Raw genomic sequence first — 14,164 nt, 5'->3', positions numbered from 1 at the left:
ATTACAAATTGTACATATCAACAATGTTAGCAGAACTTGGCAAGATGTAGCGACAACAGTAGTAACATTCAGAGGTATCAACCCAGGTTTAGAGAAGGGAGATCCAGTCCTCATTACGATTTAGTCCACTTCTGATACTGTCCATGAGAAGGATCAATTTCAATTCCTCTCTGTTAAGCAAATGGTCAATGTCTCCTCCACGTGGTGGCAATCTTACAGATTTAAGGACAGTCCATTGCAAATCAGTGTCAGTGTGTCCTTTCTCCGTAAAGTGGTCCACCAAGGGGGCGTTAGGGGTCTTGCAACGGATTCTGCTGCGATGCTGGCCAATCCTGGTTTTCACTTTTTGCTTGGTTTGGCCCACATATACAAGCCTGCATGGGCATTGGATCAGATAAATCACATCACTGCTGTTACAATTTGTGAAGGATTTACAGTTAATGGTGACATAGTTAAAAATGAACGATTTCCCTTCCATAGTAAGGTTGCAAACGTTACAAGATCCACAATTAGCATGCCCCACCAGTGGTGTTTGGTTCCAAAGGGAATCTAGCGTGTCACGTGTAGGGGGGCTGGGAAGCGCGGCCCTAACCAGATGGTCTTTTAAGTTAGAGCTTTTCTTGAATGCAAAAAGGGGACGATCGATCTGCAAGTTGCCAGCATTGAGTATGGGCCAGTGTTTGATTATACTCTTTTTTAGGGCATTAGAAACTGGCGAGAATGTAGTTACACATGCTATTCTTAAGTTCAAATCTTTTTCTTTAGTGCAAAGGAGAACCTCCCTTGGACAATACCAAGAACGTTTTAAGTGCTCTCCTGACCAGTCTACTGGGGTAACCCCTATCCTTAAGTTTGTTAGACAGGACGATGGCTTCCCTAAAGTAATCCTCCTTTTCGAAGCAATTACGTCTGATGCGGAGGAATTGGGAGTAGGGCAGAGAATCCCTAAGTGCCCTGGGGTGATTGCTATTATAGCTTAAGAGTGTATTCCTCTCAGTAGGTTTGCGGTATAATTTGGTGTGTAGTGAACCTTCTGATTCATAAATTGTGAGATCCAGGAAGGGGATTGAGTGTGCATCAACAGTACTGGTGAATGTGAGTCCGCAACAATTATTATTGAGCCAATGAATGAACTGATTAAAGCTGTCACGATCATTATTCCAGATAAAAAAAAATATCGTCTATGTAACGCCTCCAATTGGCAATACCAGACGAGAAGGGGTTGGAAGGAGTCAGTATGGTGTTGGTCTCAATTTTGTCCATAAAGAGTATAGCCAGGTTAGGGGCAAAAATAGCCCCCATTGACGTACTCTTCACCTGTTGGTAATACTTTTGGTCAAAAGAGAAAAAGTTTCTCGTTAAGCAGATCTCCAATAATTGGAGGATGAAAACAGAGGGTACACGGTGTGGTCTGGGCCTAGTTTCAAGAATGTCCCGTATGACTAGGAGGGCTGCAGTCTGGGGGATGTTCGTGTATAAGGACTCAACGTCCATAGTACACAGAAACTGGTCCCCCACTGTGAATGGTGTTTCTTCAATCAGGTTCACCATGGCCATACTGTCCCTGAAATAACATTGTGTGACAGGTACGAATTCTTTAATAAAGAAATTCACATACTGTCCAAGGGGCTCAAGAATGGAACCACATCCGGACACAATGGGCCTGCCCGGCGGGTTCGACAGTCTCTTGTGGACCTTGGGAAGCGTGTAAATAACCGGCATTCTTGGCGACTTGGTATTTAACAATTGGAATTCTTTAGAGTTAATGATCCCTACCTCCAAGGCCTCTGTGGTGATTTTAGAGATAAGACTCTGAAGGTCCTTGGTGGGGTTGGTAGGGAGCCTCATGTAGTGATCGGTGTTGGCTAGCTGTCTTAGGATTTCTGCAGTATATGTGTCTCTATTTTGTAGCACAATACCACCACCTTTGTCCGCACTTTTAATGACAAGTGTGCCAATGTTTTTCAATGATTGGATGGCTTTCTTTTTTTCTATTGGTAGGTTATATGGAATGAATTTCTTGGTTTCCTTCCGGGTGGTAAGCTCTTTGGTCACCATTTTCTCAAAAGCGATCACCTCTGGGGGGACCATCCCTGCTGTTGGAGAGAAAGTGGACGGTGGTCTAAAGGGAGTATTAGAATTAATCATTGGTGTTGGATTCATTTGAAAGAATGCCTCCAGGCGAATCCTCCTGAAGAATCTGAGGATTTCAGTCTGTAGTTCAAGGAAGTCAGTGCGTGTGGTGGGCACGAAGGAGAGTCCCTTACTTAGGAGTGAGGTTTCTACAGTGGATAAGCTGTGTGTCGACAGATTGAAGATGGGGATAATCTGCGTGTTTATGGTGTTAGTGTCTACCACTGATAACATTTCTGCCTGGTCTGGCGCTCCCCTGGGGGGTTGTACCATTGTGGTGTTCGTTTGGCTTTCCCTCGTGTGGGTGGATTGGATTGGCCTCGATCTAAAAAATTGCTTCTACTGGGACCGGGGTGCCGGGTTCAGCAGACTGGGGATGAAGTCTCCCTTTGGATATAGATCGGCAAACACCCTGATACTGCGTGCCTGGCTGCACCTTTATCCTGCAGCGGAGGAAATACTGGGTTAGCTACCAAGGGGGCAGTTGGCGCATATGCCGTCACGAGGACCGCCCGTTTGCAGAGACTGGTCCACACCCAGCGCAGACACTCCACCGTGCTGATTTCTGCTCTGGGGGGACGTGTATTTCTGGAATATTGCACACCTAGTTTATACTTGAAAGGAAGAGAACAGGATGCCGAGATAATTATTGTGTATCCACTGTCTTGTTGCTAAGGAACCCTGTCTTTGTCCTACCAAATGTCTGTCTCTGGGTTTGTTGTGGGTACAGTACTTGCTCCAAAATTAGATGTGGGAGTTAACTAGGATTACCATGGCACACTCCCAGTCCTGAGATCCCAAATTGAGTGTGCCCAAAGACTTTCACCATCTTGAAAATGCCCAAAGTGAATATAGTTTGCTCCAGGAACTTTTAACCCATTGGTTAGAGGGGTGCCCAGGAGTCATTCCGACCTACTAGCTAGTTCCAGGAATAAATGTGGCACTTCTAGGCACCCACTTCAGAACACTTTCTGGACCTGCGAAAGATTAAAAGATGCCTGGACCTGCCGTAATTAACCGGAGAGGAGCATATAAGGACTGACCTGTCGCCTTCTTGTACCCAGGACAAAGACGTTGACACCCATGGTCAGTTGTGGCTACAGGGAGACGACAAGCTGCAAGAGGCCTTTTCCTGGAAATACTAAGTTGACTAGTGGTAACTGGACCTTTGGTGCTGTTGGTGTCTGCCTGACACCTTGAGTTTGTGGAGGGCCTTTTAAGTCTACTCCTGTGGTGTATTAGGATTTAAGGAACTAAGCCAGAAGGTAAAATCTTTGACCCATATGGACCTGTTTGGTTTATCGCAGTCATACTCAAATTTCTCTTCGGTCCTGGTCTACTAAGACCATTGATTATCATTGGTGCCTCCTGCTTCTTGGAGTTGTTTCCCTTGGAGCTTTAAAAATTTATATTTCCAGTTCTCCTTATTAGAGTTTTATTTTGGTGTTATTTTGTTTAATATATGTTACTCTTTTTGTCTATTTTGGTTTGGGATATTTAATGTTCTGTATTCTGACTTTCTTACTGTATGGGACTATATAAATACTTTACATATAGCGCTATGGTAAGCCTGTATGCTCTGTGCAATAGCTACCAGGGGGTTGAACTCTGGTTAATTTTGTGACTTTGAGCGTTCACTCTGGCAAGGGTGGTGATTTTTTTCTTGAGGTGGGTAGTGATCCACCTTAAATAGTAATCCAATTTGTTACCCCAAGTGAAACAACTTTTCACAGGATTTTCTCCTTTGTTATTTTATGTCCAAATAACTTGATAAAGCATGATGAATCATACCCAAGGGTATATCTCAGCCCACCAACCAGAGACTAAAGCAACCAGGTTTTTAAAATTTTCTTGAATTTAGTGAAATTTGTGCAACAACGAAGATGAAGAGGCAATTGATTCCAGGCAGTAGGGGAAGGCCGTTAGCGATGCAGTTTATCCTTTAGTTGGTATAAAGAGGTATTACCCATCCAGGACTTGTGGGTAAGACAACAAGTCTTGAAAAAGGTACGCTTTCTGAGAGGAAGGCAATGAAGATCTCTCAGAATACGAACCATGGATGAGTCTGCCGGGAGGTTACAACAGGCGGGTAGCAGTATTTTGCACCAGCTGGAGCTTGGACAGTATGGTGCAGAAAATGGTAGCCAAGGAAATCCCTCCTCGGAAGTCTCATAATCTCAAAACAAGTTTCACAAATTGCAACAATGTGATGCTTCATGGAAAGTAACCGGCCCATTTTAACAGCCAGATTTTCTTTGGTGTGACTTGGACAAGGAGCAGCCCCAAGCTCCGCAGACCACCAGTCGGGGGTCCACAGAAGCTGAGCTTTTCTGAACAGCAAGATTTCAGTTATTTAACTGTTCAGCTGTCAGCTGAAGACAATTAGTCATCCAAGCCTCAATTTTCCTCACAGTCTTGAAAACGGTGATTAGCATTGTCAGTGTCCTACCCCAGCAAATTGATCAGCTGAGTGTCATCAGCATATGAGATTACATCATACTACAACATTTCTGGTTAGGCGAATTTATAATTTTTAGGAGTCCAGAAATGAATAAGCAATGTGAGATGTCTGCGGCACTGACACGTCTAAGGCCACTTGTGGGAGTGAGATAGGTTTTAGGGTGGGTGATTAAAACGGAGAATGTGTGCTCAGTTGCTAATTTTCTTACATTTTCCCCATGAGATATCACATTAGTAAACCGTTCCTTGAGCACTATTGCTCTGTATTTCATTTTTGCATTTGTTTATTTTCCACCACCATATCCATGGCATCATACAATTTCTCCATCATGGGAGTGTAATGAAATAATGGTCTTTCTGCCCAATGTGTTTGGAATTACTGAGACTGGGAAAGCGTGGATGGTGAGCGGGAGGGCATTGGGAAGGAAAGTGCTAGAGAAGGTCGTAGGAGGGGACCGATTTAAAGCTCCAACTTTGTGTCACCATATAACCCCAAAGGTACTTCCTGCCAATAAAGATCTTTTCTCAGTTTAAAGGAGCAGGCTGTTGCATGAATAATTGGTAAATGAAAGTCAAGTCAAGTCAAAATATATGTTTATTATGACCATAGTCTTTAAACAATGCAGTGACATAACGCACAATGGAGTATGTACCATAAATTCATACACTTATTTTAAAACTTGTCCATTAAAAAATTCTACACACCATTTATCAAAAGTACAAAATTCATTAAAATTTACACTTATGTTAAAACTTAATTTGTATATTAAAACCTATTCACATTTTTACTACTCAAATGAATACATTCCACTAAAACCATACAGTACTACATGTTATTCTTTGGTTCTTGATGCTCTCAGGGCCGCCTTTATAAATTTCCCGAGGGCAATTACAACGTCAATATAGGGAATTTCAGTTAAAAGTCTAGCTGCCTGCGATCTTGTTTTTACATCATATCTTATAAAAATTGGGCGCAGCCAAAGTTTCCTATATTCTAGGAGTGTCAGGCAGTCCAACATAATATGCAGCAGGTCTACCTTAGTTCCCAGCTTGCACCTGCAGCGACCATCCAGATCTAACATTTTTAGTTTAAGGTCTCTATTTATTATCCATGGATTTACCCCAATTCTAAGTCTCAGGATCTCTTGCCTGAGTCCACGATTAGGTAATCTATCGAGGTAGGGGAACCAGTGTTCTTGGGACCAGGCATTTAGCATATGCGCAACTGATTTTTTCTTTGTTAGGTAACTTATATCTAACACTTTGGAGACTTCTTTGCCCCTTTGCTTCAGGTCACCTTTGGTACTTTGGATTTGATAGGTTCCCAAGTCCAAGCTGATCTCTAATGTGTTACAGATACCCTTCATTTTTTCCCTAATGGCCTTTGCCCATTTTAGCTCACTTTTCTGAATCTCTTTGCGACACCAGTACGCTACTTTTTTACTTTCTGGGTCTTCCAATCTCTTCCAGAATCTAATCACAGCCATCTGGGATAATATTGTCCAGGACTTTGTGCCTATTTCGGTTCTGATGGCTTGTATCATGGCAGATTGGGGAAGTGATAGGAGCCTTTTTATACAGTTCCCCTCAATCGCATCCCACGATCCCTTACCGCTCAAATAAAGAATCTCTGCGCCGTATAAAGCTTGGGGGGGGATCATTGCATCAAAGGCTCTAAGCAGAGGTCGATGTGACATCTCGCCATAGTCCTCATTAAACCTTTTTAGGCCGCATATGGAAGAGAGAGCTTTTGCCTTTTGTGATTCCAAATGGGTATTCCAGCTTAGCGTCCTATCAAACCATATACCCAAGTATCGGTACTCAGTAACCGTCTCCAGTTTAAGGTCACCTATGTACCAGCTGAATCTACTTAATTTTTTCCCAAAACATAGGGTTTTAGTTTTATCCAGGTTGATAGTTAGAAATTTCCTGGCACAATATGTGTTAAAAGCATTAAGCTTCCTTTGGAGGCCCCTCTCGGTCTGGTCTACAATTACCAAGTCATCCGCGTACAATAGGCAGGGAATCTTATTTCCATCCATTTTGGGACTGGCGCTGCCCTCCACTTCTAGATAGGCCGGGAGATCTGACAGGAAAATCGAAAAAAGCTGGGGGGCCAGCACGCAGCCCTGTCTTAATCCATTTGCCATGGGTATCTTTGGGGTCAAGGAACCCACCGTATCTTTAATAACTTGACCCCAGTTTTCCCTATGTAGTTCTGTTATTATATTGAGTAGGTCTTTTGGGATCTTCATCCTCTTTAGGGTCTCCCATAGGCAGGTCCGATCCACAGAATCAAAGGCTGCTTTGAAGTCGACGAAACAGCAGCATAACTTGCCATTTTGTTCCGTCGACTTCCTCGCCATTGCCCATAGTGCAAATCCGTGGTCTATTGTAGAGTGGCCTGCTCTGAAGCCACCCTGTTCTATAGGGATTATTTGGTGCTCCTCTACCCATGCATTCAGTTGTTTCAGAATAATTTTGGAAAACACTTTCTCACCTACATCTAGGAGATTTATCAGCCGGTAGTTTTTTGGCTCCTCTTTGGACCCCTTCTTATGGATCGGCCTAATTACGGCCCCTTTCCAGGTTGGTGGCATTACTCCTTCTTTTAATACCACCTGGAACATCTTGGCAAGAAATCTCGCCCACCATTTGATCTCAGTTTTCAAAACTATTGCAGGTAGGTTATCTGGGCCTGCTGCCCGCGTTAGCTTTAGTTCTTTTATTGTGAGCTCAACTTGCTCTTCATTAAATTTAAGTAGAAGGTCTACTGAGATTTCTTGCCATGAGCTAGTCACCATCTCCCCACTTGGGGTCCTGGCCCCGTACAAGTCTCTTATGTACCCTTCCCAAACAGCCTCACTCACCATACAGATTAGTTCACCGTCAGTTGCTCCACTTGCAGCCTTTACTAGTTGCCAAAATTGCCTTAGATTTTTGTTCTCTATGGTTTCTAGTAATTCTTCCCAGCATTTTTCTTTATATAACCTTTTTGCGGTATTTACCGTTTGCTTGAATTCTTTTTTCAGTTTTACTAACTGTTCCTGTCTCTCTAGGGTGAAGTTCTTTTTTTGTTTCCTTTGTACTGCTCTTATCTCCCTTTTCTTATTTTGGCACGCCACAGAGAACCCTTTACCACAATTCGTTTGTTTTACCCTTAAGCGATTATTCACTCGTAATTTTATCTTTAGGCATTGAACAACTTCTTCTAGTTTATTGATAAACCATTTCAGGGTTTTGTTCTCACAGTTTTCAGGAGCCATTTTTAATTGCATGGCCTTCAGTTTTTCTATATATTCCTCTGTTAGACGTGTTGTCACACGTTTGGGGTACTCCACCTCCTGGGTGATCACTGTTTCTCTCTGTGATTTCCTTCCCCCTGATATTACTAAGTGTAGGAGTTTGTGATCACTCACCTCTTTTTGATCTAATTTAAAATCCCTAATTTGGTGAAAGTTCCATGCCTGCAGGAATATGTAGTCGATTGGACAATTCTGATGCCCTTGAGTAAATGAAAGTATTGGAGTTGGTAGAGCTGGAACAAGTCACATGGATGGCTTCCTTGTTTTTGGGTATTTTTGGTACATTCTATAACTCAACAGCACATCCCTGTTATTAGGAAAAAATATCTGCGCTCCCGGGTGCTTCTTTTTGGTTGAAGAGAGGTTTTGAACAGAATGCCTTATAAAACAACACATACCTTTTTTGTATTAACGGTCTCCCTTGTTCAAAGACAGTACCCCTATAAATGTAAATGATTAGCCACAGAAATATAAGTGAGAAGCAGAAACATGGGAACACAGAGTTTTGTTACTGCGTCTGTGATTTGTTTTATGTAGTTGGTGAAAATGAGGTCACAGAAATTGACTTCAAATCCGGCCTGTTGGCATCGAGGTTCCCAAGCAATCAAAGGTAGTGTTTCGTTTTCTGGACACTTGCTTTAGGTGGAATATTTTCGGAGCCAATTTATTGTAGCGAGTTGCTTTTTAGAAGCAACATGTACTTTTAAGATCCCACACTAGCCAAGACGTTTTTGATTTTGCTAAAGTTATACATATGATTACTTACTTCAAGGGGCATCAGTCCTCCTCCTTCATTCATTTGTCTGGCATTGCCATTCGAGTTTTCTTCCTCCACTACAGCTTACAACATGAGTCAGTTGGTCAGCCCACTTCAACCACCGGATAACTTCACTTTAAGTGGCGACATTCTGCACTTTCACAAGGCGCATATCTGCACATGAAGTAGTTCCCTTCAGTGCCAGGGACTGCTATGGCAATGTGTGCTTTTTGAAACCAAAAAACATATATATTTTTTTCAGCCAATGTGGTTTCTTAATATTAGTGATGGCCCAGCAGCTCCCCCAACAATAACATTTAACATGACAAAAGAAGAACAAGCTTTAACAAAGTAAAAAAAAAACTGCCAGCTAACGCCAGACCTATTGGCTTTACCAATGTTTGTTTGGACTTGCAGTTCATCTGTGGTCAAATAGATTTCTTCATTTTATTTATTTATAGAGCTTTGTATAGCGCAGACTTGACTCAAGATGGTATTAGAGTGCTTTACATATGTTCAGAGGAAAGAAAAGGGTAGAGCAAAACAACATATTCAAGAGTGATGCAGGATGTCATAAAGCCAAAGTGATGGGAGAGAGCTCCCTACAACACCAGGCGGACAAGTCAACATGCAGGAGAGAAGATAGGAAGTAATAAACATGGGTGAAGAGAATGCACCATAACGTTATCCAGAGGAAGCAGTTTGGGAATTCTAGTTGTGAAAAGTATTCATCAGTAGGACTTTACCCTATTTCTTGAAAGCCACAGTTGAGGGACTCAGTCTAGTTTCAGGGGGCAGGGAAATCCATAATTCTATCTAATGTTATTCCCTGTGATCTTATGTAATCTATAATGTGTGCTACGCAGTTGAGCTATTAGTTGTTTCATATATTCTTTAGTAACAGGAGATTGCTTGGGTTGGGCGAAAAGGAGGAATTCCTTTTTGAGAGCATTTAGTTTAAGGTGGTTGTAGGTCAGCCAATTTTTGGTTTTATGTAGAGTTGATTTGAGAGACCTGATATCCTATGGAGAAGAGATTTCCAGGTAAAGTTGGGTGGCGTCAGCATACATGTGATAGTGGATGTTAGAAGATTTCAGAATTTCAGTTAAAGTCTTCCATTGACGGGCTGAAGAGAGTGGGTAAGAGCGTGGACCCCTGTGGAACCCCTAGTGTAATCGGAGTATAATTGGACAGGAACTGATTGATCTTGATTCTTTGCGTTCCTTTGTGGAGAAACGAAGATTACCAGTTTAACACAGCCCCTGATAGTCCCAACCTGCTTTTTACGAGGTCTAGGAGGTTGTCCTGTTAGTATCAAAAGCTGATGAGAGGTCTTGGAGGATTAGAAGGCAAGAGTCGTTCTGATCCAGCATTTTCAGCACAACAAATACGTGTGTGTGTGTGTGTGTAAGGGCAGTTTCAGTGCTTTTTTTTTTGCATGTTCATGTTCAAACATGTTATATGGTTCATCAATGCACGTGCTTCTCACTGGCAAGAAAGTATTAGGATTTCTATAGCATATTGAAACGGCTACAGCCTGCCTACAATCTCACCTGCTTATTTTGCTTTGCAGATTTGAAGAGGGAAGCAAGTATCTGTCACATGCTGAAACATCCACATATTGTGGAGTTGTTAGAAACGTACAGCTCAGATGGAATGCTTTATATGGTCTTCGAATTGTAAGTTGTATTTATAGTTCATAAATGTCATAATGTTACATGTTTATGTTCTTGGTTTAAAAAAAAAAACCGCATTGCTGTTTTTCCTTGTTCTGCTGATATTATGCAAGCACTGCCTAAATGCAAACTTTGTAATGGTTTTAAGGGAATTCAGTAATTGTACAAATACCTCACAGATTTTAATTATCCTTGGTATACCAGAGCACACACAAACAACCCTGCATAATAGATAAACTGAGTTTCTTCCTCTACTGCTACCGAAATGTTGAGCCAGATGGTAAACTCGTCAGCAATTTGTCCCTGTAAGCTTTTACTTGTTGTCAGTTCTACTGCTTCTAAAATATTTTTCCAGGTTTGTGGTTTCTGTTTTTGGAATTGCTTGTACATTTTGTAGTTTTTTCACTTCGCCCATCAAATACTTTTTTTCGTGTTCTGTTTATTGTAGATCTGATTTTGCTTCTCGAGTACAGCTTGTCATTTGAGTAAGCAACCCTCACCCAAAAAACAAAAGCTGTTTTCAAATCTTTGAAAACATTTTTTTAATGCTTGTGCTTACTTTAGGCTAAAAGCTAGGTTCAGATCCACTTTATTATATTATTTCAGGTTAAGTCTTCAAGCTGTGCTTCACAACCCCACTTACAAAGCTGTCCATCATACATCATGTAATTCCCTAATGATTTATGAGGAATTTTAGATACTATTAAAAGTCTGCGGTCTCAAGGGTGTACTGTTGAAAACGTGGGCAGGCCAGGGGTGCACATGTACCTTGCAGGATTATTGTACTTTATTGGACGAAAGTATTGTGTAGCCTTCTCAGGGCTAATATTAATGCAAGGGAAACTCTGTACCCTTGTGAGGATACAAAGTCTGAAATTTACAAATGACCATATCTCTTTGAATATCTGCCGAAGATGGTTGATTCCTGAATCGCCTGAATGGGTGCCGTTAACAAAAAGCTTTGAATAATGTTTTCCTATGTTGCCACGTGTTGTTTATTCATTTAGGCAGCACATACTAGTATATACGGTCATAAATATTCATCTGTATCACTGCTTAAAGAGTTCTAATTCAAGTACATGTCACTCATGGACATTTATAGGTTCCCACCATCCTTGATGCTCTTCCAGAATGCGCAAATCCCAGAATCCTTATCATAGACTTGCCAAACTAAGTTTAGTCTTCGCCCTCTGCCATACACAGATGGAATTAGAGGGACGAATCAGAACGTTTGATGGAATTACCTGGTTTCTAATGTTGAAACCCACATAAACACACCCATAGTCATAACTTTCTTGCAGAACACATGAAAAGAGATCTAAAAGAAAGCAGGGCAAATCTAAAACTAGTCCCTTGTGACCCACTGTGCAGTTTGGTACCAAGTTCGTCACCGGTTCTTTAGCTGTTTGTACCTTGATACCTGTGGCCTTGGTTGGGGTGTTAGGTCAGTTGGCATCCGCAGCATCAATTACGTAATGGATTGACTCTTTTAGCCTTCTCCCCATGGCACTTAATCTGTTCCCAACAGCAGGTAATTGTTCTTTTATTATAACGCGATTGCTGTCCTTGTTGGAGGTGTTAACAGAAAAGGTCAGTGCAATCAAGAGGTAGCAGGAAAAAAACTTCACCTGCTAACTCACTTTGTCAATTAAACACAGAACTTTACTGTGACAAAAGTAAATCCTATGAGATTATTATATTCTTAGAGAACACGTTGCTAAGTGATTTCTGAACTTTTGTGATTGAAGCCCTAGAAACCTGCTGAAGTCTTAAAGGCCACTGGCAACTGTAAAGTCCCTGGTACCGTTAGGTTAAGCCATAAATCGATACATTCAGTGTTGCTTTTCCACTATTATTGGTGCAAAAAGAGGCACCATCCAGCAGGACGCTCCCTCGATCTGCATATGAAGTTATAATGACATTTCAGAAAGATCACAATAAAGGTGGATCGTATTGTCTTCTATGCCACATCAGATTGAACAGGTAAGCTTAGCTAAAATCGTAGTAAACACACTGCGTACTTAATCCCTTAACTTCTGGATCCCCCCCCCATCAAATTTGCATCCTTTTTTTCCCAACATCCTTGGGATTCAAACGGTACCCAGGGTTTGTAGATTTCCCTGGAGGGAACCAAGAACATAGGCAAAATATAACTACATTTTGAGTTTTGGGGAAACAATAGGAAAAGAGTGCTCTGGATAGGTGTTTTCCCCTAAAAAAGCATCAATGGACAGGTTGCTGTGCTAAAGGCCCCATCTACACAGCTTTCAGGACCATGCACAGTCTGATCAAAAAAACATTTTTTTAACCAAATTTCTAGTATTTTTGAAAAAGGTAGCCCATTTATTTTCTGTGCTTTCAACCTACTTCAAGTGTGTGGTGGAAACCAGTGTGCTGCCCATGGGTGATCAGGAAAGCTATACATTTCTGAAAATTAGAAACAATTCCGAATTCAGCAAGGGGTCACGTGTAGGATCCTCAAAGCTTTCTCAAAGAATCTAAATGCTAAATTAAGGAAATATTGAAAATGATTAGGAAAGAAACACAGTTTATGACAATGTTTCCATCTGTAACTTTTTGTCACAATGGCCAATTTACAAAAGCAATATACCATTATGTCCCCTACATTCTTTTGGTTGCGAGGATGTATAGAGTTTGTCGGTTCTTCAAGAACCTGAGGTAACCAGAGCCAACAACTGATTTGCACCGTGCAATGGTTTTTCACTGTGTAACAAGTATGGACCAATTCATATGGTGAAATATGTATAGTGAAAATGGGTATCGAGGAAACCTATGTATTTCTGAAATGGGCACACGATATGGAGTTTAGGAGCAGTAGTTACTTTTTTAATTTGTGGGTACCCGTACTAGCATGTGATTAGAGGGTATTTTTCAAAATGTCTAGTTTCTTACACACTGCCTTACATTAGGAAGGGACAAATGCAGTTGAATCCAGTTCGTAATAAGAAATGTTCTACTATTCTGCGCTCCCACACACATATATATATATATATATATATATATATATATATATATATTTATATAATTTATAGTTAAACTTTGCAAATGTATGTACTCATTTTTATACTGCAACCGCTCTCAGTAATAATAAAGGCTTATAATAATGAACCATAAACACAAGTAGACTACTTGACAGTGAACGCTGCCCAAACGTGCCCTGTGCTGGTAAGGCTTGCCCCGGTGGATTCTCAAGTGGCATGGGGGGTGTATCTGAGTCCCATAGAAACGTTACTCATCCACCTAAATATTTGTAATTTTTTAATTTAAAGGGCCTTTCATTTTAACCAAATTAAATATAGCTTGTGAAGCAAACATGCCTGCTCTTGTGAGCAAACATAAAAACGGAAGGAAAGCGATGCAGGAAATTAGTATTCTAATTTGAAAGATGTAAACAGTGTTAATGAAAATAATGTGAAGAACTCAGGGCGAACTCTCGCAGTGCTCTGCACTGGAGGAAGCCGTTGACAAGCACGTGTGCAAACGCCCTTAGCATCCCGCACTGTCAAAGAGGCGATTTACGAGTATGCTAACTATTTTAATTTCGAAAACTCCCTCTTTGCCAATTTATCTGAGCCCATCGAGAACCTGTAGTAAACAGCGTTAGTAAAACACGGGACTGTCTAAAATATATTACGCTGACACTTACCTACCGACATTAAGGAATAACTAACGGTATTTAGAGAAGGCAATCTTGGGAAATTAATTCCCCCTTTACCATTCATTGTGGTGGAAGAAGTTTTAAGTGGGAGAAAGTTAGAATCGCATCATTTTAGGTTTAAAATAAAACGTCTGCCTCCTCCTGAGAGTGGTGA

The 14,164-nt window shown here is 41.2% G+C and overlaps 1 protein-coding gene across 8 annotated transcripts in view; it reads left to right on the top strand.

Moving 5' to 3' along the window:
* CASK (calcium/calmodulin dependent serine protein kinase) overlaps window positions 1-14,164 on the top strand; it is a 1,268,764-nt gene that overhangs the window by 377,533 nt on the left and 877,067 nt on the right. For all 8 annotated transcript variants that reach the window (XM_078658296.1, XM_078658298.1, XM_078658303.1 and 5 more), the window contains exon 3: window positions 10,229-10,334. In XM_078658296.1, coding sequence (XP_078514422.1) covers window positions 10,229-10,334 — 106 coding nt within the window. The remainder of the gene's footprint in view (window positions 1-10,228; window positions 10,335-14,164) is intronic.

This window comes from Lissotriton helveticus, chromosome 8 (genome assembly GCF_964261635.1).
Source record: "Lissotriton helveticus chromosome 8, aLisHel1.1, whole genome shotgun sequence".
In the NCBI taxonomy this organism is placed as follows: domain Eukaryota; kingdom Metazoa; phylum Chordata; class Amphibia; order Caudata; family Salamandridae; genus Lissotriton; species Lissotriton helveticus.
The sequence above is the reverse complement of the archived record's forward strand: the minus strand, read 5'-3'. Positions and strand labels throughout refer to the sequence as shown.